Source organism: Portunus trituberculatus, chromosome 47 (assembly GCF_017591435.1).
Source record: "Portunus trituberculatus isolate SZX2019 chromosome 47, ASM1759143v1, whole genome shotgun sequence".
Taxonomy (NCBI): domain Eukaryota; kingdom Metazoa; phylum Arthropoda; class Malacostraca; order Decapoda; family Portunidae; genus Portunus; species Portunus trituberculatus.
This window is the reverse complement of record NC_059301.1, coordinates 9,038,849-9,065,331: the sequence shown is the minus strand read 5'-3', so window position 1 is coordinate 9,065,331 and position 26,483 is coordinate 9,038,849. Positions and strand designations below refer to the sequence as shown.

The 26,483-nt window shown below is 36.4% G+C and overlaps 1 protein-coding gene across 4 annotated transcripts in view; it reads right to left on the bottom strand.

The window, feature by feature from the left end:
* Positions 1-26,483, bottom strand: part of LOC123520448 (gamma-tubulin complex component 6-like) — a 27,510-nt gene continuing 1,027 nt past the window's right edge. Inside the window, exons 3-23 of one of the 4 annotated variants that reach the window (XM_045282668.1) lie at positions 25,921-26,112; positions 25,233-25,377; positions 24,252-24,361; positions 23,409-23,519; positions 22,902-23,216; positions 22,040-22,262; positions 21,187-21,318; positions 20,500-20,599; positions 19,422-19,614; positions 17,616-18,750; positions 16,079-16,165; positions 13,195-13,333; positions 11,705-11,906; positions 10,969-11,110; positions 10,586-10,742; positions 9,465-9,632; positions 8,229-8,344; positions 7,389-7,498; positions 6,577-6,779; positions 1,373-1,413; positions 503-645 (exon numbers count right to left, since the gene is read on the bottom strand). In XM_045282668.1, the coding sequence (XP_045138603.1) occupies positions 637-645; positions 1,373-1,413; positions 6,577-6,779; positions 7,389-7,498; positions 8,229-8,344; positions 9,465-9,632; positions 10,586-10,742; positions 10,969-11,110; positions 11,705-11,906; positions 13,195-13,333; positions 16,079-16,165; positions 17,616-18,750; positions 19,422-19,614; positions 20,500-20,599; positions 21,187-21,318; positions 22,040-22,262; positions 22,902-23,216; positions 23,409-23,519; positions 24,252-24,361; positions 25,233-25,377; positions 25,921-26,112 (4,030 nt within the window). In that variant the 3' untranslated portion in view covers positions 503-636. Of the gene's footprint in view, positions 646-1,372; positions 1,414-6,576; positions 6,780-7,388; positions 7,499-8,228; positions 8,345-9,464; positions 9,633-10,585; positions 10,743-10,968; positions 11,111-11,704; positions 11,907-13,194; positions 13,334-16,078; positions 16,166-17,615; positions 18,751-19,421; positions 19,615-20,499; positions 20,600-21,186; positions 21,319-22,039; positions 22,263-22,901; positions 23,217-23,408; positions 23,520-24,251; positions 24,362-25,232; positions 25,378-25,920; positions 26,113-26,483 lie in introns of all 4 variants that reach the window. The other 3 variants (XM_045282669.1, XM_045282667.1, XM_045282670.1) reach the window with 3 other exon arrangements.

The following is a 26,483-nucleotide window of genomic DNA, read 5'->3' as shown; positions in this document are numbered from 1 at the left end:
TCAGTCTTTATATTGTTTTACTCTTGTCTCGTAACACAGTAAGCGTAATGAAAGTATGGTTGATGTGAAGGTGCCAAGGAAAAAAAATTAATTGAGCCAACAATGGAATAACAATAAAAAAAGTTGAGGTGAAACAATTACTTTTAACACTGCTGAGATCAAATAGATTTATCTAACAAATATAATCCCTACTCTGATTTAACTTCACATTCCTAAGTATACTATATATAACATGGGGCTTATATTTGTAACTTTTGAATTGTGATAATTAACTGGAACGATCTATACTTTTATAGGAATGGCTAGACTCCAGTATTTATGGAATGGTGATCTATGTATTTACACCTATCACAGAGAGAGAGAGAGAGAGAGAGAGAGAGAGAGAGAGAGAGAGAGAGAGAGAGAGAGAGAGAGAGAGAGAGAGAGAGAGAGAGAGAGAGAGAGAGAGAGAGAGAGAGAGAGAGAGAGAGAGAGAGAGAGAGAGAGAGAGAGAGAGAGAGAGAGAGAGAGAGAGAGTATGTGTGTTGGGTTATCCTTCTGGTTTTCTTGTTTTCTTCTTTGTGTAGTATTCATTGAAATCCAGCAGGGCAAGAAGCTGTTGTTGGTGGGAGTTTGTCATAATGCGCTGCCCAACTTTCACCAGCACTGCAGAAAACAACAAGTAGATACTTTAGATATAGCAAATACTCTAGCTTATATCAATCAGATGCACCATACTGCTCGTGAAACACACTTTTTGTGATCTTACTAACCACCAAAGTTGCTCAGCCACTTTTCAAACATCCCATTGCACTCATCTACACCTGCACCTCTCCTTGCTTCCATCTCCCTTACTGCCTCCTGTGCTTCCTAATGGGTTAATCCAAATATCTCAATGTGTTCATTCCTTGTTCTTTACTAGCTGCAAGAATCTCAGGCTTTCTATCACTCTCCAGTACATTCAGTATATGTCTAATCTGTAATGTTTAATATTAGTATACACAAGTACTAAATTATATTTGCTGAAAATAACAATCATGCTTTCATAAAAGCTTAAAACTCATTTAATTAATCTGATTTACTTTCATCACTTGAATTTTTTCCTAGAAAAGTGATGAAATAAGTCAAATACAGCAATTTCAATTTATGTTGTTCACTTACAGCTTGCAAGCAGTATCAATATAATTCCTTGAGAATATTATCAAATCAGCCAATAAAATAGATGGTGGTAATTCACACCATATGAGGTTCAAAGAGCTGACTCCTTTGCATGCAAGTAAGTGCAGCAGTAGATGCTTTTAGATGTTTCTAAACTATATTACAATTGGGGTGCATTTCCATACACTGTGAGTCTGAGGTCAAGCAAGCTAACACAGCTGACACAAAGACGCACCATTACCTCCTGAAGCTTCTCCTCCTGATCCTCCAGTAAGGCTTTGAGGAGGAAAGAACAAAGATATTTACTTAGAACAGTCACATCATCACCTCAAGCTCATTTCCTGTTCTTACTGTTCTATCTATAAAAAGCTTTGATGTGCAAGAAAATCAACAACTAAATGTTACTTAAAAAAAATCAATCATGAAATTATTTCAATACCTTCCCTGTCTTCACCTTTAGCAGTTAAGCACATACAATTTGTGGCATATTGCAGTAAAAGCACACACGCAAACACACACACACACACACACACACACACTAATGAGCTCTGAGCTCGTTCCGTAGGGTAACGTCTGGCTGTCTCGTCAGAGACTGCAGCAGATCAAACAGTGAAACACACACACACACATGGACAAAGATATGATGAAAAAATCATCACAAGCATGATACATCTAAAGCTGGAATATACAGCAGTGGTGTGGTCTCCAAGCTTTAAAAAGGATGTAAGATGATTGGAAAGAATACAGAAGATTGCTACAAAGATGGTGCTGGAACTAAAGGATCTAATATATGAAGAATGACTGAAGGAAATGGGACTACCAACCTTACAAGATAGAAGAGAATGAGGGGACCTAATAACAATGTACAAGATAATCAATGGCATTGAAAAAATAGACAAGAAACACCTGGTGCTGGTGACAGAAGATCAGGATGAGGTAGTGTGTGAAGGATATTGGAAAATACAGTTTTCCACACAGAACGATGGAGAAGTAGAATGCATTGAATAATGAAGTTGTTATAGCACATAATGTGCATAACTTAAAGGAAAAATTACACAAATAGAGACATGGAGACAGGGCAATATAAGCCCTGCTTGAACCCTGTACAATACATGTTGGTAAATACAATTAGGTAAAAGTTAAACTGAGATCCCAAAGACGGGGTTGAAGAAATACTGGCAAAGACAGGCAAACTGGCTGTGGATACAGAATACAACAGCATTTGGATAAAAAGCGATATGAACCAGGAAGAAAGAGAAAAAGAAAGAGAAAGGAGAAATGAAGTTAAAGAGAAAAACGAGAGAATGAGAAGAAGAAATTTTACTGAAGAGAACTAGAGATGAGGCTCAGGAAATAGTATGTCCAGGAAGGGGAAGGAAAACATTAAGAGTTATGTATACAAACATAAATGGGTTCATATCAGGAATGTTGGAAGTGAGAGACTATATATAGAGAAAAGGATCACACGTGGTATGTATAACATAAACAAAGTTTAGTGAAGACGTTCAAGTAAATTTTAAAGAAAAGAGATATAATGTTTGGATGTTTGGAGGAGAGACAGAAGAAGAAAAGTAGGAGGAAGAGTACTGATAATGGTTTGGGGGGATATACATACATGGAAGAAGTACAATACAGAGATGGACTAACTGAGGTTTTAAGTATAACAATTAGGACCAGTGGGAGAGAAAGAAGGAAAATCATAGTAACATAATTATGTGCCACCACAGACTAATACATGGAAGCTTGAGATACATAAAGAAATACAAAGTGAAGTGTTGAAGTACTTGGATAATATGCTAGGGAACTGACATAAAAGTATTACTTGTGGGTGATCTAAACTGCAAACATGTTAATTAGAAGGAAATGGAATAAAACAGTTACACTGGACAATAGGGAAAAAAAGTGCTACAAATGGCAATGGTAAACACAATGCACCAATGACTGAGGGAATACACAAGATATAAATGGGGAGAAGAACTATCAGTATTAGATCTGATATGCATGAAAAAACCAGAGCCTTGTCCAACCATCAAACAATATAGCCCAATGGGAAAATAATCATGTAGTCCTACAAGTTGAATTGGAGGATCAGGAAGTATGAAATATTCCTTGACAAATACATTGAGCAAGTAAAGAGGTATGTTTCAGTATGCAGAGTTAAAGACAGTAAACACACATTGTATAATGCTACATGCATGAAAACTAAGAGGAGAAAGGATGCTACTTGGAAGAAGTTAAGAAAGCAGAGAAATTAAGAAAATAGGAAGCATCATAATGAGATATGAAATTAAAATATTACAATAAGGAGGAAGGATGAGAAAAAATTTGAAAGGGATGTCATAGAAAGATGTGGAGAGGAACCATAACTATTCTACAAATATATAGATAGAAAAATTATGAACTAAATGACAATCACCAAGTTAATTAAGAGAAACAGGGTATATGAAGCAATGGAAGAAATGAGTGAACTAATGAATGAGAGCTTTATATCAGCATTTAATGTAGGAGATTTCATAGAACCAAACGACGAAGTGATACAGGAAGAATTACAAAATGTTTTGATGCATAAACAGGAAATTAGCAAATAAAAAAAAAAAAGGTGGATATAAGAAAAGCAATATAGGGCCAGATGGAGTATCAGGGCAGACACTGAGATAATGTAGAGAACAACTGGTAGAACCAATATGGGATGTGATTAACAACTCATTAACAGAAGAGAATGAAAAATGCAATTATAGTCCCAATATACTGAGGGAAAAGAACTGAGCCCTTAGATTATGGGCCTCCATCATTGACTAGTGTTGTGGGAAAGCTCTGTAAAATTATGATTAAAGAAAAATGGCTGGATTATCTGGAGGAAAATGAAATCATAAATAACTCCCAATTTGGGTTTAGAAAAGGAAGATCATGTATAACAAATCTAGTAAGTTTCTATTCATGGGTTACAGATGAGGTACAAGAAAGATATGGATGACAGACACAGCATATTTAGATATTAAAAAGGCTTTTGACAGAGTACCACACAGAACTATGGAAAATAGAACATATAGAAGGAGTACAGGGAATATCTTGAGCTGGAGGAGGGATTATTTAACAAAAGAAGAAATGAAGTCAGTAATAAGAGACACCCCATCAAGTTGGAGCACATTAACTATTGGTGTATCACAGGGGTCAGTGCTGGCACCATCAAAGTTTCAAATATATATTAACGACATACAGGAGAACCTGAGTACCTACATAAATTTGTTTGCTGATGATGCAAAACTCTTGAGAGTAATAAGGAACAATGAGGATTGTATGGAATTGCAAAGAGATATTGATAAGATCTGGGAATGGAGCCAAAAGTGGAAATTAGAATTTAATGCCAAAAATGCCATGTGATGGAAATGGGTAAAAGTAATAAAAGACCTACGTGGGAGTACAAAATGGGAGAAGAGGTTAAAATGAAAAAGAAGGAAGAGAAGGACCAGGGAGTGACAAGACACCCTGACTCCAGAAAAACACATAAATGGGTTATTTGCTTCAACATACAAGACACTATCAAATATCAGGGTGGCATCTAGCTACATGGACAAGAGTATGATGAAAAGATCATAACCACAATGATAAGACCTAGACTGAAATATGCAGCAGTGATGTGGTCACCACACATGCAAAAGGACATCAGGAAACTAGAAAGAATCCAAATGACAGCCACAAAGATGGTGCAAGACTTTCCCTATGAAGATAGACTAAAGGAAATGGAACTACTAACATTAAAGGATAGATGGCATAGAGGAGATCTAATAATGATGTACAAGATAATGAACCATATAAAAAAGATAGATATACAAGACTTGGTATCACTGATTGAAGATGAAAATAGACAGACAAGAAGACACTCAAAGAAGATCAGAAAAGGTCAATGTCTGAGAAACACTAAAAAGTTTAGTTTTCCACATAAGACAGTAGACATCTGGAACAGCTTGAATGATGAGACTGTAATAGCAGAAAGTGTGCATAAATTTAAAGAAAAGTTGGATTAAATTAGATATGGAGACAAGTCACTATGAGCCCTGCTTGAACCTTGTAATATAAAGTGCTTGTCATAAACATTGTCACTGAAGACCATGGTATCCATTTGAAGGATCAAAACACGTGCACTTTCCTTGGCAGGCATTAATTATTATACATCTGGCATCTCAGACTGGATGTCAGACAACTTGCAAAGTTGTCAATCACTCTCACTGGTGGGTGTTATGTTGTTGTCCTCCTGCACTACTCCCAAGACTGGCTTGCAGTTACTCTGCTGTTTAGCTGTTTTCCTGAACAATGGTATGCTACCAGATCTTGTCATGGGATGACATTGCAGCCATCTCAGCTCTACACAAGGCTGGACACTCCACATGGGCTATCTCTGACCAGACGAGTGTCAGTGTCCACCAAGTTCAACGATACATGAACCATACGGCTGAACTCAGCGACAACAACATACCTGCTAAGAAACCACCAGAAAACACCTACAAAATTTCCCTGCAAACCCTGAGAGTGGTACATCTTGAAGTCAAACACAATCCATGAGTATCTGCCAGGAAAATCAGGGAAAACAACTTGGGATTGCTGAGTAATCTGTCATAATAAAACAGGAGTTACACACCCATGACTGTTCAACTGTAGCCAAACTCCAAGCTGGGCTTCACCACCTTTGGAACACATTTGCTCCCCAGCATCTCATGGTGCTGGCAGACAGCCTTCCAGCCCATTTGGAAGAGTGCAGGAGATGTCAAGGGAAGCCAACAAAGTATCAGTTGTAAGTTCAATAAATTTCTTTGGATGCAGTACATGCCTATATTACCTGGTGCAGCGTGGGAGAGGGGATGCAGCAATGTTTATGGCAAGCACTGTACAACTAGGTAAATACACACACACACACACACACACACACACACACACACACACACACACACACACACACACACACACACACACACACACACACACACACAGCAAAATCATTGGCCTTCTGTTCCTGCCGCAACATTCTTATACACAATCTTAATAAATTGAAAGGTCACAACTCACTATCTTAAGTTCTGTACCAATTCCAAACAGAACTAAGATATTGTTCAGACATGGCAAACAGTCATCTAAATACTGATCTTTTGGTTGGGTGATATTCTAGTCACTATACCTATAAGCTCCATGGTAATAAAAATCTAATAAAAAGTTATTGTCAACAACACACAGCACATTTTCTCTTAAGGAAGGAGTTTTACTTGATAATAAGGTTTTTAATCGACTAAATATACAAAAGGTTAAGCCATGCATTATAGATATAAGTAATGAGAAGAAACTATATAAAACAGTCAGGAGTAGTAACCATACACACTTGATTTAGTTGAAAATAGAAGCACTGAAAATAATCACAGAGTAGATTTGGAGCATGGTGTCCTAACTCACACTTATGCAGGAAGGCAGCACGAGTTTCAAATTCCTGGAAGGTGTCCTTAAGGGCATTGAAAGCTGGATGCACCATAACTGTTCCATCAGCATCCTCAGGCACCCATGGATGAGCCAAGAATTGGGAGCAGAATCGTAGTGTGCTGGAGAACACATCTTTGATCAGCTGGTGCACTACCTGCCCATTCTGACTCAGGAAGCACCTATGGAGAGGAAAAGGAGTTACCTTTCTCTCATGCAAATACCAAGAACTTAAGAAAATTAACTGTTGGTTGCTAAATATTAACTAAGAATAAGTATCAACCAAATTGCCAATTTTCTTTTGTGGAGATGTTTTGATGTTTTCTTTATTTATCCATCTTCAGCCTGTATTTCATCTGTAATCATTTAAAAAAATAAAATAACTTTTTTTTTCAAATATTATGAGGCAACTTCCCTGAGAATACTGACCCAGTCTAATGGATGGAAACAAGATTATCAATGCAAACGAGATAAATGGAGTTTGAGACATGCATTGTAAACAAAAGTAAATTACTACACCCAATAATAATTTTAAAAGACCATCCAAGCCTTCATCAGATTCAAATTCTGTGAGGTGATGGTGTTTATCTATATGTCAGACTGAGACCTCTCAAGGAAAGCAACTAATGAGATGAAAAAAGAAGAGAAAAAAAAATAAAGTAAAAATAAATAAGTCAAGAACAATACAAAAACAAGAAGAGAAAAATGTATAACATCAAGTTCAATGAAAATATTTTATCCTTGATGATATCAGCTGCCTTCAGATTGCCAGCCAATACCTTGGGCCTTACCTGGAGATGATGGCCTTGATGAAGGAGGCATGCAGGGAGTACAGGTGGTCTAGGGAGGTCACCTTTGCATGAAGCTTCTCTTCAAGTCTGCTCCAGCTGATCTGGTGAATCTGAAGAAGGCACACAATTGTAATGATATCAGCAACAGCTATATATATAAAGAACTCGTACTCATCATGTTTTTCTGTTGTAAGTATTGGATAATCGAGCTGGGATGTCCAATACTTATGGTGAAAAAAGCATAATCCTCTTAGGAGTGAACTCTTTTAGTCCAGAATATCAGTCTCTACTGTGATGTCACTGCATCCCTCAGCCTTGTGTCACTGACTCATGGTTGCCTCTGTGTGTTTTGGGGCATGCTGGAAAGCAGTACCAGCAATACAGAGCTGAAGGCTGTGATGACATCATGGCAGGGGCCAATACTTTTGGCTAAAATGATTAATTCTTAGAGGATCTGTGTTGGGATGTCTGATACTTATGATGAGTTCTATAGACAAAAGACAATTTACAATAATCTGTAATTTCAATCTTGTGCAGTTGAAAAGTGTTTATAATATATACATTACAGCTTAAGATGTTTTTATATGTGTTGGCAGAAGTGTGAAAATGAAAATTTCATCTACATCTTTGGTGACATAAGCTTATGATTTATCTTTCTAATTCACTATTAAAACTATATTCTCTCTCTCTCTCTCTCTCTCTCTCTCTCTCTCTCTCTCTCTCTCTCATCATACATCAATACTGTTTTCATGCTTTAACACCAGGTAGGTCTTTTCATCACATTTTTCCTGCAAAATTTAACAGCATGCAACAAAAGGCTGCAGCAGCAGCAGTACTCACCTGGCTGATGACATATGCCTGGAGTGCCAGCAGGAAGTGGTGCATCTTGTGGCGGTGGAGACACAGTTGATGGAACTGTGGAGACCTAGAGAGGCGGCTCTCCTTGTCTTGCCGATCTAAAATGAGGCAGTGGCAGTCATGAGCACAGACAGGTGCTTAAAGCATCTTAAAGCAATACAGTTTTAATTTATAATATGTAAGTTTTACAAGACTAAGTCTAGTCTGTAATGGTCAGCTTTCAATTGGTATGGCTTCCTAAAAACTGAGAGGTGTTGTTATCTAATGCTGAAAGTATTCCTGAGCAAAAAGTTTGCAGGATCTTTTGTTTTCCCAGAACATCATTTTCCCATTTTGTCACTATAGCTTTGTTTTTGGTTTGTCTATATAAAAAACAACATTCATGAATAGTTAATGTCATAAGACTATCTATCAGCAAAAATAAATGTAATACAATAAAAATATAACTGCATTTCTCAATGTTAAAAAATAATAATGTAAATGTCAATTTGTATAATCATAAAGGCATTATCTTATCCTCCAATGCTTTATTTTATCAAGAATCTCTATCTTTTATTCTCTCTTTTTTTTTTTTTTTTGCCTTAAATAATATTAATAGAAAGAGGCAATTGCAATATGGGAAATTCCACACACCACCACCAAAAATTTGACCAAAAAACTTAAGTGGACTTTCTCATGTATCAAGTATGTAATTTAGCAGTTTCTGTACAGTGAGTGGAAGGTTATGGCTTCTTTATGTTGAAAAATTCAAAAGAACAATGCAATAAAAAAAACAGAGAATTAAAATGGTAATACATTGATTAATAGTCTTGTAATAAGAGTATTCATGAAACACTTTTATGTAAATAACCACTGAAAGTCTCAAATATTGTACATATGCATCCAAATGGCAACAGATGGGTATAATTTTATATGGTATACTTAATATCCAGTTTAAGAGGTTAATGTATGCAAACTTACAGAAAAATATTTCACCACCCCTTCTTTATTTAACATTATCTCTAGTTCACTTACACAATAATAAAAAGAAAGTCCTACTACCAACATATCACCACAAAATTCTATCAGCAAGCCTCATCTCTTTAAAATCAGCAAAGGTTTGGTACCACAATAGAGGATAGAATTCCTTTTTATTTGTGATAATAAAGGAATATCTTATTCAGTGTGACTGAACAAGTGTGCATGTCAGTATAAACTAAATACAACTGGATCACTTACTGAGGAAGGATATGTGGATGAATAGGTTGTCTGAAGCCCAGATAACATGGTGGAGTGAGGCAAGGAAACTCCACACACGGGAGTAAGAAGCAAGGGTGGAGTCGTCCAGTACAAGATTGTGAGGCCAAGTGACACGGTACCTCAGCTCAAGGCAATCTACCACACTCGCTGCTCAGGGTGGTTGTTGGGAAGGAAGAAACACCAATTAGTCACTCACAGGCCACAGCTATAGTACATAATTAAGGTTTCCTTCAATATCATTTTAATGTCCAGTTCTGGTAAAACTTAATGAAAATGAGAGAGAGAGAGAGAGAGAGAGAGAGAGAGAGAGAGAGAGAGAGAGAGAGAGAGAGAGAGAGAGAGAGAGAGAGAGAGAGAGAGAGAGAGAGAGAGAGAGAGAGAGAGAGAGAGAGAGGGGGGGGGAAACATTTAGAAACATTTGAAACATTTATTCATCACTAGTTCTTGTAAAAATATAATGTACATATTATAATATGCATTGTGCAAACTAGTTAGCCTATTTTAAGCAAAGCTTTTCAGGCATCTTATAATAATCTGTGAGATTTATTTGCTGACATGTGCAGTTTGTGCAATGGAAAGAATAGAATCTTAACAATAATATAGAGGAAAAGTTAATAGAAATATCTATGACAATACAATAATAATAATAATAATAATAGAGAGAGAGAGAGAGAGAGAGAGAGAGAGAGAGAGAGAGAGAGAGAGAGAGAGAGAGAGAGAGAGAGAGAGAGAGAGAGAGAGAGAGAGAGTGCATATAGATTTACAAAGCACATTAGATATACTTTAGAGTTACATAGCTAACACACTTTTCTATTTGCAAGTGAAAATATATAAAAAAATCCAGGTGTTAAAATAATCACACAGTCAATATCTTATTGTGTTCTGCCAAATATTATAAAACCTTATCTTGACTGTTTTTGCCAATACATGAAATTCATAGTTTTGAAGTGTTTTTATACTGTTTTTGATAGGTTAATAAGATGTCTGCAGCAGGAATGGGAAAAACACCTATGATGATCAGAATAATCATCTTTGTAGCTTTTGAAAACAATCCTAATGAGAGGCAAAGTGCTTATGAACAAGAATGCTGAGAGACTCACAGTTATGGGAGAAAGCAAGGGGGATGCTAGTAACTGCAAAGGAAAGATTGTCTGCTTGGCTGCTGCTGCTCCAACAAGACTCTGCCACAGACTTATATAGGATGTTGTTGAGCTTACTGGGAATGAGCAGTGTGGCGGGGCAAGTGTTGGGTTCCAGCTGAGGGTTGGGACAAAGAAAGAAAATAAAAATCAGGTAAAAGATTATGCAGACAAAGAAACACCAATCTATTGACATGTCTAAAGAGAATAATTAATGCAGTACTATCATTACAAATGTCAAAGATTAGTTTAGATGTGAGAGTATATATCACAAGAACAAGAAAGGCATTTTAGTCAAGAATTGCTCTCTCCCTTAATGACATGGCAGCAAACCCGACCAGTACCTTCCCAAAGAGGTTAGAGGTTAGGGCACGGGCAAAGTGGGCATCATGCAGCAACAGGAGGGAACGCAGTGCTTTGAAGTGGTCAAGAAGACGTCCTTCAACCAGCATCTCTGCCAGTAGGCTTTCATTCACCAACTGACTCCTGAAATTTTGCAAGATTACAAGATTAAAGCAACATACTTTCAGTTCCTCACTAAACTGTTTGATTTTTGTACACTGCTCAGTCCCAACAAGAGAAAGTTGTTATGTACTAAGATTATTGTTTGCTAGAAATGGTATAAATGCTTCTTTGTATTGTTAAGTGTAGTTCATATAATGTAGATTGGGAAAAAAATGAGGATAATGGAAGCAATTATGCAACTTGCAACTTATGACACCAAAGTTCTGAGTGTTTCTAATTTCTAGATACAGTAAATAAAACCATATCTATTCACTCTCTCAAATAAGACAGAGAGAATATGACTACATGGAAAACTGTTGTTAAATCTGAGAGCCAAACAAACATAAACAAACTCCTATTCCTCACATAAGGAGGTTAGAAACTCTACCAATACATCCAAGGGACAACAACCTTCAGGCAAATAAGATCAAATGAACCATAACACAGGACAAGTCATGTCATTTAAAGATACAGTACATATACAAAAAAGACTCCTCATTTTCTTCTTTAACATCTCCAAGTCCACTGCAGAACAAAAACTTCTACCAATGAACAACATGTGAAGAAATAACTCACTGTGTTGTAAGGTGCACTCTGATGGAACGGATGAAGTAGACTGGAACACAAGAGAGCTCCAGGGTTGAGGGTGCAGCTGTGGTGGAGGTAGTGGTGGTGGAGGTGGTGGAGGAGGTGGATGGTGATGTGGTGGTAGTGGAGGGCCTGGTGTTTGGTTTGCCCCTCAGAGCACTACCAGTGATGTCCAGCAGAGGTTCCTGGTCTGAGTAGACATAAAAATAATTCAACACTTATGTGCACACTGTCGATGCATTTTGGTGGGTGCAAACTTTTTCAAGTAGCTAAAACGAGCAAATATTTATTTGAGGAGTGACAGCAGCTGAGATAATCAAGTAAAATATGTATAATCAATTTCATAATAACTGAGAGAAGCCAAGACATTCAAATAAAATGTGTGAAAATAATTTCATAATAACTAACATGAGCAGAGATTGACTAACTACAATAGGACCTAAAATTTCATAAATGGTAATAACAGTTGAGATTGCCATGAGTGATATCCAAAAATAACTTTATAAAGGCAGGTTCACACATGCCAATTTGCAACTGAAATTGCAAGTTGGTAGAGTTTCCAATGGAATATCGGTGTCAAGTGACAAGAAACCAGTCACAAAACAAGACCAACATGTTGGTCTTGTTCAGTTGATTTGTGATTATTTATGTTGTGATGTCACGTAGTAAGCCTTGAAAATGTGTCAATGTAGAGAAGATGTTAGAGTTGGTGAGGGAAAAGAACACATCTTCGACTCCAGAAATGAATTATACAGTAAAAAATAAAAGTTTGCACAAATTGTTATTCGACAAAATAGCTACCACTCTCCAAGAAGTTTGTCTCAATGCAGGGTGTTGTTGGAGATGAGGACTGAAGACTTGTCAGGATTTAATTTGATTGTAATTGTGCATAGTCTTCTTAAAATTAGTGTGTGGTAGACACTTCTTTCTTTCCTTCTACTTAGCCAAGGACGTATCCACAGGCATTTTTTTTCTCTTGACTCTTCTGGTATGCCAAAAGAAGAGCAACTACAACTTCAGCATCATCACAGTAGGAAAACATCTTGGCAGGTAGCCGTTTGTTTACATTCACTTCCCGCTAAGTCACCAACTAGTCCATACTTTCCAGTTGCTATGTGTGACATTTTCCGACTTGAAGGGCTCAGTCAATACTTCTAGTGACTTCCAATTTCAGTTGCAAATTGGCACATAACTAATATCAAGTAACTGAGATTGCAAATTAGAATGTGTACAAACAGCTTCAGAGTAACTGATAAGAAGCTAAACTGTCCAATATAATGTGGGCAAATAACTATTAACTAATAATGCAATAGAATCCTGAACAACTATTTCCTAGAAATGACTATGCAAAAAGTACTCGAAATTCCACATGCAATAAACATTAATTCCCCCAAAGAGCTTGAAGTCAAACATTCAGCACGTCCTGGATCATTTACTTGGAATATTCAGCACCAGCACTCATCACCAAGTATCCTCACCCATCAGCTTCATGTACTCCAGATCATAGCAGGATGTTTTGTGCTGTGTTGGAAGACTTTTGAGGGTGGCCTCCACCATGTCCTTGATCGGGGTAATCTCAGTTGGAGGGGTGCAGGGACTGGGAGGAGGTGTGGGATCCTGGGGAGGGGATATATCTTCAGAATCTTGAGACAATAAAGTTATGTGTAATGGTCTTTATCTTCCGTTAAATGAGTGATTAAATAACAACTGAAAAATGGTTATTTGTATAATTCTTTGGTACAAGGAAACCAAAGTAAAAGTACTATTCTGTTCAGCTATCATTGTTATCATATGTTCTATGTTTTGTCTGCAAAATTAAAACTGCTATAAATTATTCATTGGGAATAGTGATATTATGACATTGCCAAAAACTTACAGCAATCATAAATGACATTCCTTCAAATCTCATTGATAAAATGTTTCCAGTTTCCATCACATATGAACTCTTCTTCAGAATTACTCTGAATACACTGCTGTCTGAAAGTTGTGCACTTCTTTTGACATCATAACACAAATAACACTGAAAGATTAATAAATCAGCTTACTTATCATGGACAGCAATATTACGTACATAACATAAAAACTTTTGTATAATTTTAGCAAAGGCTAATTATACAAAATGGCAGTAAAGCATGTAAGGCATAAGAAGCTTGTAATAACCAAAGAACCTGCAAACATAATCAATATCTGACATGAAAGACTCACAGCAGCAGCATCTCAAGGCAGTGCAGTGATGCATGGATATAGAAAAATAAAAATAAATTTAGCTTCATTTAAATGCTCATGCAACACCTACCATGAATTGGATACTGACCTTGGTTGTCTAACTATACATAAAACACAAACAAGGTTAAGGTACCACTCAAGTATACATATTACAAAGCTTCACCATTCTTACTTACTTTATTCCATCTTAGATGTTAAAAGAAAATTCTTGACACAAACATCTGTCATATACAGTGTGGAAGTCAGTTAAGGAAGCAATGAATCTGTTCATAATACAGAACTCTTGATGTATGTTACAGAGGAACCAAAGAACTGAGGAAGGATTCTCACCTTGTAAATTCTAATGTGATACTACCTTTAAAAAATTTAAAAAATTTTACAGGATACTCCATATACACATTTCAAACAATAAACTTATACTGTACTGTTTTGAGGGATGTAATCTTCAAGCATCAAAACTTCATTAAAATGCTGATTTACAAATCTACTTGAATGGCAAAGTGTTGGCATACAAATTTAGTGATTATGTTTTAATATGTAAAGAGTAGTGAATCAAGTAAATCAAGCCCTTATGAGTTGCAGATATGTAAAATATTTGATACCAGTAGAGCAAACCTGCATTTAGCAACAGACTTTGCAAAGAGAGAGAGAGAGAGAGAGAGAGAGAGAGAGAGAGAGAGAGAGAGAGAGAGAGAGAGAGAGAGAGAGAGAGAGAGAGAGAGAGAGAGAGAGAGAGAGAGAGAGAGAAAAGGAGTTTCATTCAATCATGTCATTAGTGAAATTGGCATCACCTGGGTGATACTTTTAATTAGGAACTGCATTTCTATCAGTATTTTTGTGAGTGGGATTTATTACTAACTTTGAAAAAGATTTATTAAAAAAAACCTTGCGAAGAGAAATAACTCTTGCTTGCACAAATCTTGATACCAGGACAATACTATACATTCTGCATTTCCTGACAAAAGTTTTTTTTTGAGAAACTCAAAATGTAATTGCAGCTAAACATCTAACTGTATCAAAACTAGAGAACAAAATGTATTACATATCATCAGCAGCTAAAGATACAGAACTGTCCTGATGGAGATTTTCAGTGTACTATTATCTTCTACCTTTGATAGATAATCCAGTAAGCAATGTAAGGGATGGAGGCAGTTCAGCCCCCCTCATTACCTTTACAAGACATTAATGAGGGAGCTTTCAAGATATCAAACAGGTAGCAAAATATATGGTTCAAGTTATATATCTGTATGACATTATATGTTAGGATCTGATAACTGGATGCTCCTTTATTATTGTAGCACAAAACATATGAACTGGAGAGCCATATCTATATCTATTTGCCCTTGTAAAGTACCACAGGACAAGATGCAGAGACTAAGGACACATCTATCAATCTATATCACCGTGTCTTATCAGTGTCATGACCAGACTTAAAAATCATGCACAACAAAATATATAAACATATGAATAGTAAGCAAAAGTAGTGAGATTGTGCATATGCTCCATTATGTATGTATATATATATATATATATATATATATATATATATATATATATATATATATATATATATATATATATATATATATATATATATATATATATATAAACTATAAATGATTATTACAAAAATGACAAAAATGACAAGAATTGCAGTGATGACAGTTTCTTATTTTCTAATTCCTGACACTTAAAGCATAATACTCATCCATACCTACACACATAGACAAAGACACAGACACACAGGCACACAGACATACTGCAAAATGAGTTCAGTAGTAATGTTACTTCAGAGGACAGGGTTTGTGGTCCACTTAGGTGGAAAGGTTTCCAGTGAGGCACTGAAAAGCAATTAGTTACCAAGGTCTGCTGTGTTAAAAGGTCTCAGCCTAATCTGCAGACTGGACTGTATGACTTATCGACTCTCTCTAGGAGGGTAACAGCTGGTGATTATGGGTCCAGCATATTATTCTTAAGACTGGTGAGGTATACTCACATACACACACATATACTCCCCATACACACATACATAGCTTTCCTGGTCTAAAAGTGTGAGGTGCCATGCCACAGTCAGGGTACAGGTGCACAAAAACAATAATCTTGAGGGAGGGGAGGAGAGGGAGCCAGAAAACCTACATTCTTCCACAGCAGCTTATGAATGACTGCATCAGAGGCGTGGCCATGAATGCTACGGCCGCGTTCCTTTAACACTTCCCCACCAACCTTGCAGCATTAAGGAGGATGGAGGAGAAGGGCCTATAGCATGATGGTTCTCAACAGTCTATGCAGAGACATGGTTCCTCAGAGACATTACCAACCATTAGTGAGAAATGTTACTTCTAAGTATCTTGCTGGATTATATATATATATATATATATATATATATATATATATATATATATATATATATATATATATATATATATATATATATATATATATATATGAGTAAGTGTTTGTTAAATTTCATGTCACATTTAAGTACTACTTTTGTATTCTTAAATTAGTGCACATATCTTTCTGATTAATCTATCATGGTTTTTCAGCTTGAGAAAATATGACACATTGGTGAGAGAGCTTTCATGGGTTATAACTGTTTATAGTACAATGGTAATCAAACTCTGGTTCTTGGGCTAGTGCTCCTAATTTTCTGGCCATCATCTACAGGCCTTTTAACTGTTGGCTAAGTCACACTTAGATGTACATACATAAATACAATCATATTACCAACCCTTGTAATCTCCCATAAAATTACATACAATATATAAAATATATATTAGTTGTTTTACTATCAATTTCTAAGATTTGACACCTGAAAACTGCTGAAAATTTTTGTTTTCCATTATGTATTCATAGATGAGAAAAACTGCATAATGTTATTGAACAGGCATGAAAAGAAAGTAGATTATAAAAGAATCTGCAGTTACTTGTTTTATGGAAAAGAGAAGTATTTTCATAGTGCAATCATGGTCAGTACTTACATAACCTGCCACACTCACTTGTACTGTGTTTTGTATTCTACCTTATCTCAAGTTCTCATCTGCTGACACCTTACTGTGTGTCAGGTTTGGTGAGAAAACTATCAACAGATCAAAGGAATTAGACTGAGGAAAACAGTAAGCACAATAGAAATGAATGCAGCACTTTATTCAACTTTTGACCATGACTGTACTTGCAGAATTGAAAAACTGTGACCAACAATTACAAGACAAAAGATAAAAGATATACATGTATGAAAAGAAGGAAAAGTGTTAGTAAGTTGATAGATCAATTTCATTAAAGACTGAAAATTAAGTATTCTACATTCTTACTCAATAAGTATATAATGATTCTCTGAAAACATCATTGTGATCTTTAGCAAAACCTCAAGTGAATGAATGATTAACCACATTTAATGGGATACCATCCTGATATATGTCGTTATATACAATGTAAGATGATAACAAATGTGATGAAAAACAAGGATAAGAAGAAAAGAGCTTGAAAGCAAAGAGGTAAAGAAGAAAGACAAAGAAAGCAAATAGAGGAAATCTTGCATCAAACTGTCATGATGCAGAGTACTCACTTTCAGGTAAGAGTGAGCAAAAGAATGGTAGTGCCAGAAATGCAAGATGAGTCACCTAAGCTCTGAGGCAGCAGGAAGGAGCCACAACAAAGGGAACACAATCTTTACCTGGTCAATAAGGATAGGCCTCTCTTCATCTGGAGTAGTGAAGGCAGTGGAGGAGGAGGTTGGCCTTTCTGAGGAGGAGCAGGAACGGAAACTGCAAGTGCTGGTGTTGGACACTTGCCGACTGTACATACCATGGCCTCCTGCCTCCTGTAGCTCTGTGTCTGCCATGCCAAACTCTGTCTCCATGACTCGCTGCTTGTTCCTGGCAGCAGCTGAGGAGGGAATGACTCTGGACCTGAGGATGTTCATGTTGTTTTTGCTGGCAGTGGTGGTCTGGTGGTACTCATTTAGCACTTTCTCCTTGATAGCTGCAGCCTGAGCACGTCTCTCTCTGAACTGAAGTACAAGCTCATTCAGATTCTGGTTTGCTGTGTTGCTGTTGTCTGAGGTGTTTTGTTGCTGGGTTTCATTCTGGCTTGTTTCAAGAATAGTGATTGTCTCTGGAATGTTGGCATTGGCATCTGGAGATTCCGTGAGCATAATAGGGGGAGCATTCACAGTTTCAGCAGTGGTACTGCTAGGGAGGTTGGCATTGCCATTGCCATTATCATACAAAATTGCCTCAATGGAGCTCTTCATATATGCATAGTTTTCATTTTCAATAACACTACTCTCAGGAATTGTTTGTATCTTGGAGTCAGACTCAAAATCTGGGAGATTCTCATCAAAAGGCGTGTCCACAAAATCTGAAGACGTGCTCATTAAAGAGGCTGTCATGTCAGACACTGAAGACACCTCCTGGTTGGGGCTCTCCTTCAGGAGTTCCTCACTCTTCTCAGTCTGAAGGTGGTAGGGTGCAAAGGTACATCCCTTGGCCCTGTAATGCATCTGTGAGTCTGGTCTTGTGTTCATGTTGCGTGGCCGCTTCAGAGCACCACCACAAAGAACCTGCTCCTGGTCTGGCGTCTCAGGTTGTTCTGGCAAGGAATCTGGTGTTTGTGGTGATGCAAGATCAAGTATCTCTTCCTCCATGTTCTTGGATGATGCATCCTCTGGGACAGGGGGCCAGGAAGTGTGCTGGATGTGATGCTTTCGGACAGCACTCAGGGAGCACCTCTGCATTCTCCATCTGGCAACAGCTTCAGCGCGTTCTGCTTCCTTTATCTTTTGCTGATAAAACTGCTCTACCTTGGCTCTGCAGATGCATGTACATTGCAAAAGTTAATTACAGTGAGTTCTGATATTAAGAACAAATATTTTTAATACTAATACCCTAAAGCAGCTGAGCTTTAATTTTTTCACTCTTGACTAAATAATTACCTCTAGAAATAGAGTCTTCTCACACTACAGGCATTTTATGGGTAACTCATTTCAATCACTTGGATCCTGAACTTTGACAGCATTTGATAATCAAGTCTCACTTCCATATATGATTGGTATCACCATTATTCTATCAAATAGTTTATATACTTCTATACTTACTGTCATTTTTTATCATAATCTCAAAATATCCAAACACATTCCTCATGATTTTAAGTTTGCACAAAATTAACCATAATAAACACATAAACTGATATTTTCTCTATTCAGCCTAATTTTATATTGCTATTAGATCCAAATTTATAACGTCAATCAAAACCAACCCCTTTACCTTCATTGCTTTCAAACATCACTAAATCAATTCCATTTACATTCCTATTCAACAATTCTATCTCTCAATTCCATTTACATTCCTATTCAACTTTTTTATATCTCTACATAAAATATAGTTTTCTCTTGGCAAACATTTTATGAACCTCACTAATGCTTACTATTTTCTGCCACCTAAGGATGAATGATACAATAACCAATCACATGGAAACATACCTTAGGGCTTCTTCTTGCTCTATCTGTCTTTTCTCTATCTCTTGCTGTTCCTGAGCAATATTCCAGTCATTTTCAGCTTCCTTCTCCTTCTCTTCTTGCTTCCTCTTCTCAGCTTTTAGCATTTCATCCTTCAGTTCTTTAAGCCTCACTGCCTTCTCTTCTTTCACTAATTGATTGTGCTCTTGCATCTTGCCTTTCAAAGAAAATTCCATCAAAATTATGTGTTATCATAAATAGAGTAATACAAATATTTTACATTGGAATACATTTAAATTCCTTTAGGATCCATGTGGAATTATTCAATTGTTTGGAAAGAATTGCAGAAAAATAAGTTGACAAGGAAGGCTTTGTAATTACACAAAACAATAAAAGGAAGAAATTTGATTGTGTAGTATGAAGGATGCACAATAGGAGAATGAAAGACTAAAAAATGAAAGGATGGATGATATGTGAAGACTTTTGCTATAAATTCAGGGAAGTGCAAAAAAATACTCATCAGATAGACATACATACATACATGACTAAGATATAATATAAAGTCTATAATCATCATAAAATGTCCATGATCCTTCATAAATTTAACTGGTCAGTGAAATCAGTATTTATACTAACTCTCACAAGTTCATAACTAAACACAATCTATGTTATTACACATCAAGTAATAATCTATCAGTTCTTAGAAAAGTTGGAATGAATTGTGTCATGTAATAATCATCGTCAATCATCATGAAAGCTAGAATGAGTTGTGGTGTGTCAGAATGAAGCTATAATATTAAACAAATTTGAGAAAAATGTGCCTTCATTAAGACAAGATAGGATAAAAAAAAAAAAAAAAAAAAAAGTTCAGGAGTCAACAGAGCTACACGAGTGTCTAATAATATGTTAACTTATATATATATATATATATATATATATATATATATATATATATATATATATATATATATATATATATATATATATATATATATATATATATATATATATATATATATATATATATATATATATATATATATATATATATATATATATATATATATACCAAGAAATGAGAGAATCCTATGTTTTCACTTACTCTCTATCTCTCTGAGGACAGCTGCATGTTTATTGGAGGAGATCAGTTGAAGCCTGTGTTTGTGAGCCTTCTCCTCCTCTGCTTTCTGCTGCACTGTGACCTGAAGCAAATGAAAAAGAAAATTACACACCACAATGACTCCTTCACGTTCAATAAAGGAAAAGTTAATCATGATTATCAATTCCTGAATTAGCTTACATCAGTTAATTAAAGTATATACTCTAAATAAGCAAACTTTATAATTAATTTTACAGATTAGTTAGAAATTTTCTTCCTTCTCTTTTGAGAGACAGCACCATATTTTCCTCATTTACTTTATATTCTAAAACAAGCCAACACTAACCACTCCCATCAGTGTGACAACATCCTTCTCATCATCACTAACCTCTACCTATCAATTCCTCAACTTTCATTTATCTGTCACGTACCCATCAATTCCAGGCTGACCCCACAAAATTTACTTTTCACCTAGTATTTCATCTATCCTTTCTCCTTTAAGCATCTTTAGAATAGCATTCCTTTACCAAAATTATTCATTCATTATCATTCACAGCATGACATATCCTATTTATACCTACTCTTCATTGAATCCATGACATACTTTCATCATCTTTCTATGTAACAGTAATCAACAGACAAACTGACTAATACACAACCAAGTTAATGCACCTGCCATCCCTGTCTCACCTGGAGTTGGGCTGCCAGGAGGTCCATATTGGCAGAGTAATGCTGACACTTTTCCTGCATGTGTGTCAGCTCTTCTCCAGACACACACAGCTGCATGTGTGGCTGGTCATGGTTTCCTGCCACAAGGTAATGCTGCATGAGGGATAAATAGGTCAATAATTAATACTTTCCTGTCCATAGATACTGGAGTCACTATTGGTTATATATTCTTGTATGATGTTTAATGTGTTGTATTTTTATAAAGTTTGAGTCATACATGTCAATTGCTGTTCCTTGTCTCTACAGAGGAAATCAACAAAGTTGATGGTGTGATTTGCCAAACAGTTGGTCTCTATTCTCAGAAATTGTTCATCTCAACTGTCTGAGGCAAAACAACTTGAACTCTGACACCTCATCCAGTAACCTACTTACTGCTTCACTATTGATTGTTATCAATCAAGGATAAGTTTACACACTTAAAAATAAATAATAGAATAAATTGCCAGCAATTTCTGCACTATTCTTATCCAGCTACTTCTGTTATTCAATATATTTGTTGAAGCTGTATAAGGAAAAGAACAATCAGGATAAATTTGTTGTTGGAAGAGAAAACCATCCAAGGTATCAGTACCAACTGTATGTCATCAACTTAAGGAAGTAACTCTAACAATCGAAGCAGAATTAGCTATCCTTCAATTTGTATACTCTTGATTGGATAATCTTAAAAAAAAATAACCACAAAGCTATCAAAGTTTGTGTCACTATCTGTAGGCAAGAATATATTCATAGAATAAGACTCAATATAAATATTTACAGAAACATACACACATACACACTACTGGAGTCTGCTGAGCCAGGAGTGTACATTCAGTACCTTTCCAGAGCAGAGGCGAAGCAGGTTGATGGTCTTGCCGCAAACAAAGGCCTCTTCCAGCACATCCAGGAACATGGCAGGCACAGAGGTCTGAGGGCGGAGCGTGTAGCCTGAGGTCCAGTATGTACGGTCCCTTCTTAGAAGAGCAGCTCCATTCACTTCAATCATGAACTCCAACCCAGGGTCTGAACACACACCATGGTAGATCCACTCCTCCAGATAACTGCAATACACACCCACAGAATCCTCAACTTGTCTCCTTAATGATTTAACTTTTATTTCTTTTATTTTTTATGTTATGGCCTATAGTGCCTGTAGGCATACTTGAAGAGTATATGTGGCAAGCACTGTTCAGCTTCTGCCCATTAGTAGTGCAGGCAATTCTATTTATAGGGGTACCCATATTAGGGCCCAAGCACATCTTTGGTGTAACCACCTAGAACCTGGGTTTCATGGTGACATGTAGGTAACTTTAAACTACTTGACAAATGGCATAGCTTCAAAGTGATATGTGGTGGGATTTGAACCTAAGTGTGGACGTCTGCCCGATCCCATGCTCACCACCTTATCCACTACGCCACTGCCTCCCTGCCTTCCCTACTGATCAAAATACACAAAGGAATTGCTTTTGCATCATGTGGGCACTGCACATCTCTATTTAAATTTGCCAGATAATTTACTCTTAGGTTACTATAGAAGTGACAAATAAATTTTTCAAATATTAAAATTAAGTATCTTATGTACACTTTACATGTACAGTATATTACAATATGGTACTGCAAGAACAAGAACTGTGGTAAATGACAATGTTAGGAAAATCAACCAAGGATATCATGCTCAAAGTGAAGACAAGAACAGTTACCGGAAGAAGGGAATACAGGCGCTCCTAAATATAGAAATGAGGAGAAGCAGACAGTCTCGGTCAGTGGTGGTGGTGATACGGTGGAGCAGTTCCCCCAGCAGGCACAGTCCTCTAGGAAGACCTGCACAGCTCTCATCCACACTGCCCTGCTGCTTTCTGTCGTTGATTCCTGGTGCAGCAGGCAGCTTAACTTTATTATTAGACAGTGAGACTTTGCAAACTGAAGCAACAAACTTGATCTTCTTGACTAGAGGTTGAGCTTTGTCCTGCAGTGCTGAGAGGAGAGTCTCATCCCCAAGAGAAAGTACCATCTCCCTGTAAGGTATTAATTCAGTTTATGTGCATTCCATAAAGAGTTTTTATGGTTAAAAAAACATGAGTTGGCTTTACAGTGACAGTCATCAACATGGTAAAAATTTTCATTCATGATAGTCTATGACAAACTTTTCAACATAATTCTACATAACCAGGCCACAAATATTTTCTAATGTCATTACCAACTCATACCTGTGCACTTGCAGCACACTGGATATAGCAAAGGTGAAAGCCGTGAACACTGAGCCATGAGTCAACAGCTGCTGGGTGTCAGACTTTGGTGTGGGAAACAATATTTCAAGCCTGAGAAAAAATATACCAGGGTTATTGATTCAATGATTAATACAACAGAACCATCATACTCATGATTAAAAGATTACAAACTATTGAACTAAATTTGCCTTTCTTAATAAACTAACCAACAACACAATATCAAAAGTTGCATTCCTATCCATAAGATGGAAAAATATACTACAAAAACTTGCATTGCAATTCTATATTAATTTCATGTATAATGTGAGAAGCTGGAAAAAAGATTTTCTGAGAATTTTTCCTGAACCACTCACGTATTGATCCACAGTTTTAATGGGACAGGTGATTACTGAAAATATATTTGGTAAATATATGGGCTCAAATCTAAGTTGGGGTGAACCTACATTATTACTAAATCAAAACAAGTATGCAGTATGGAAAAATGAGTATCACTTCAATTACAATGATATGCCATGACATTGTAGCCTAAACATATAACAAAAGATGAACACCATACTGAAGAGAAGACCTGCTGATTGTCTTCATTACTATAAACATTAAGAGTTTATCACCTGGTTCTGTGCTGTTGACTTCATAAAATTTCAAAGCCAGCCACCACAAGGAGCTACTCACATCCTACAAGCTCTGGGATTAACAACCTGTTAAATTTGTCAACCACTAATGAGTGTTATTCTAAATGAGGCCATACTAAATAGGGTAAAATCTGTAGGGATGTGTTGTACAAGCAAAATGAATGAAAATAAGAAAAGTTTCAGCAATTACCTGTGAACTAGTGTGCCACATTCCACAAGGGGCAGCAAGGAGCTTCGCAGTGCCTCCGGGGTGATGTTAGAGTGACACAGATCCTCCCTGATGCTGAAACACTCCTCAGTCTGTAAATATAAGTTGTTGTTTTTGTGTTGCTGTTCTATTCAGCAGTGGAGATTAATTAAAACACTATCAATTCTCCATACATAAAATGAAATACAAGCAGTGCCAGTATCTTTAATTCATAAAAAAAATCTAATAATTGAGATTTTTGAGCATGGCATAGGTATTTGATTTGTATTTGATCCCTCTCAATGTAGCATTTCTTTTAAAGAGATACCTTAAAAAAAGGAAAGTGCCGTTATCTCTGCTGCTCACATTCATATTTGATGTATCCTTTCATGTTAGAGAAACAACAACTCCATCGCTCATAAGTCATATAATACAAATATTGTTTATATTGCTATGATATTGAATAAGAGATTTAAAGATTTTATTAGTTTTTTTTCTGTAATTTCCTAAAGGAAGAACTTTCAATGCAGAAACACATTCCTATTCACAACCCAACAAAAATAGGACAAAATAAAACAATCAAGTGTAATTGTTTAGAACATAGTGAGGTAGTTTATATCTCCAAGGTAAAAGGCAGCCAGACTGAGAAACATCACATGGTGCAGTCAACCTCAGAGACAGTCTTGAATGGCAGCCGGTCCAGGGAAAATCAACCCAAAAGCAATATACTTCCTTTTAAAGAGGAATCTCAAAAGGAAGAAACTTGTTTCACCTGCCATCCAATACAATAAGGGGAAAATGTGGATATTTAATCAAATAATCATAATGAAGATAAATTTCACTGATGATAATAACTGAAATATTCTTTAGCTTTACTTTCTATTTAAAATTATTCTTACTCATAATTTTTAGTTTCACAATTTACTAAAATGATCAGTCCAAAACACAGCACTTGAAAACACAATGAATGCATTCAGGACTCACATCAGACCAAGGAAAGCTGTGTGAGGGAACTCCAATCAGCAGATAGAGGACATCTTGGCACAGCTCCTTCATGGGCCTCACACACAGCTGAGGGATGGAGTGTCCACCTACGATGGACCACAATTCCTGGTATAGTAACCATATACTGTTGGGAAACACACAGTCGTATATAAGTGACTTTGAAGGGATTTCCTAGTACAATGCAAACACACAGATGGAAGTGCAAAAGAGTTGAGTAGAGAAACATTCTGATCAGACAGGCTAATATAAATACTTCTCTTTGGAAATAGTCTATGCAGAATTAGAAACAGTTCCAAAGTTAAAACCTTTCTTCCTAAAGCTCTCTAGGTGGCAATATGTATGTATATATGTAGTAATCTTACAATCGCAAATTTCAATATAAGCTCATTGGCTACAGTGCTGCTACTGTATAATGAATAAAAAAAATTACAATGATATAAAAATATAAGGTATATAAAAGATCATGTTAATAATCAGAATGGAAAAACATATATGTGAATAAAATGGAGAGAAGAAACTCTGTGATGTAGCATAAGTACATAAAAATTTCTCTAAATGGCTGAATAATTTATGTTGAACCATGAGAAAAACAAACTAAAAATAACTAAATAAAAGAATAACTAAAAATGTAAAAATTGAAATAAAAGAAACAATAGAAGGATCTTACTTATGTGATGTCTTTTCTCCTGCCTCAGATATAAATGGTTTCTCTTTGGTTTCAGGGATGTGCCCAAGGGTGGCCCAGGTGCGGCGGTTGGTGAGGGAAGGCGGCCAGCACAGCTTCCCAGGGGTCCTCTTCATCCCCTGGGGAATCACTGGCAGCAGAGTTGGAGGAAGCATACCCTTCATCACCTCCTGCCTGGAATGCCAACGTAAATCTCAAAGCCTGACAAATTTTTCATGTATATTAACGAAAGTGCAGCATGCAAAGAGGTTGGGAAGATAATACAGCAAGAGAGGTGAAAATTATAGAGACTGGTGGAAGACCAGTACAAAAGAACTAAGAACACATGGAGGAAATGCATTCAGCAGGATATAAGCCTATTGGGAGTGAATGAGGAGGTTGCACAAGATAGAAGAGAATGGAGGAGAACCATCACGCATCCAACCCCCACTGGGATGGGAAAAAGGATGTTAATCAATAAAAAGCATCTAAGATATTGACAATTACCAAGAAGTGTAGGTAATAATAAACAAGTATGCTGAAAAAAATCATAGAATTAAAGAATT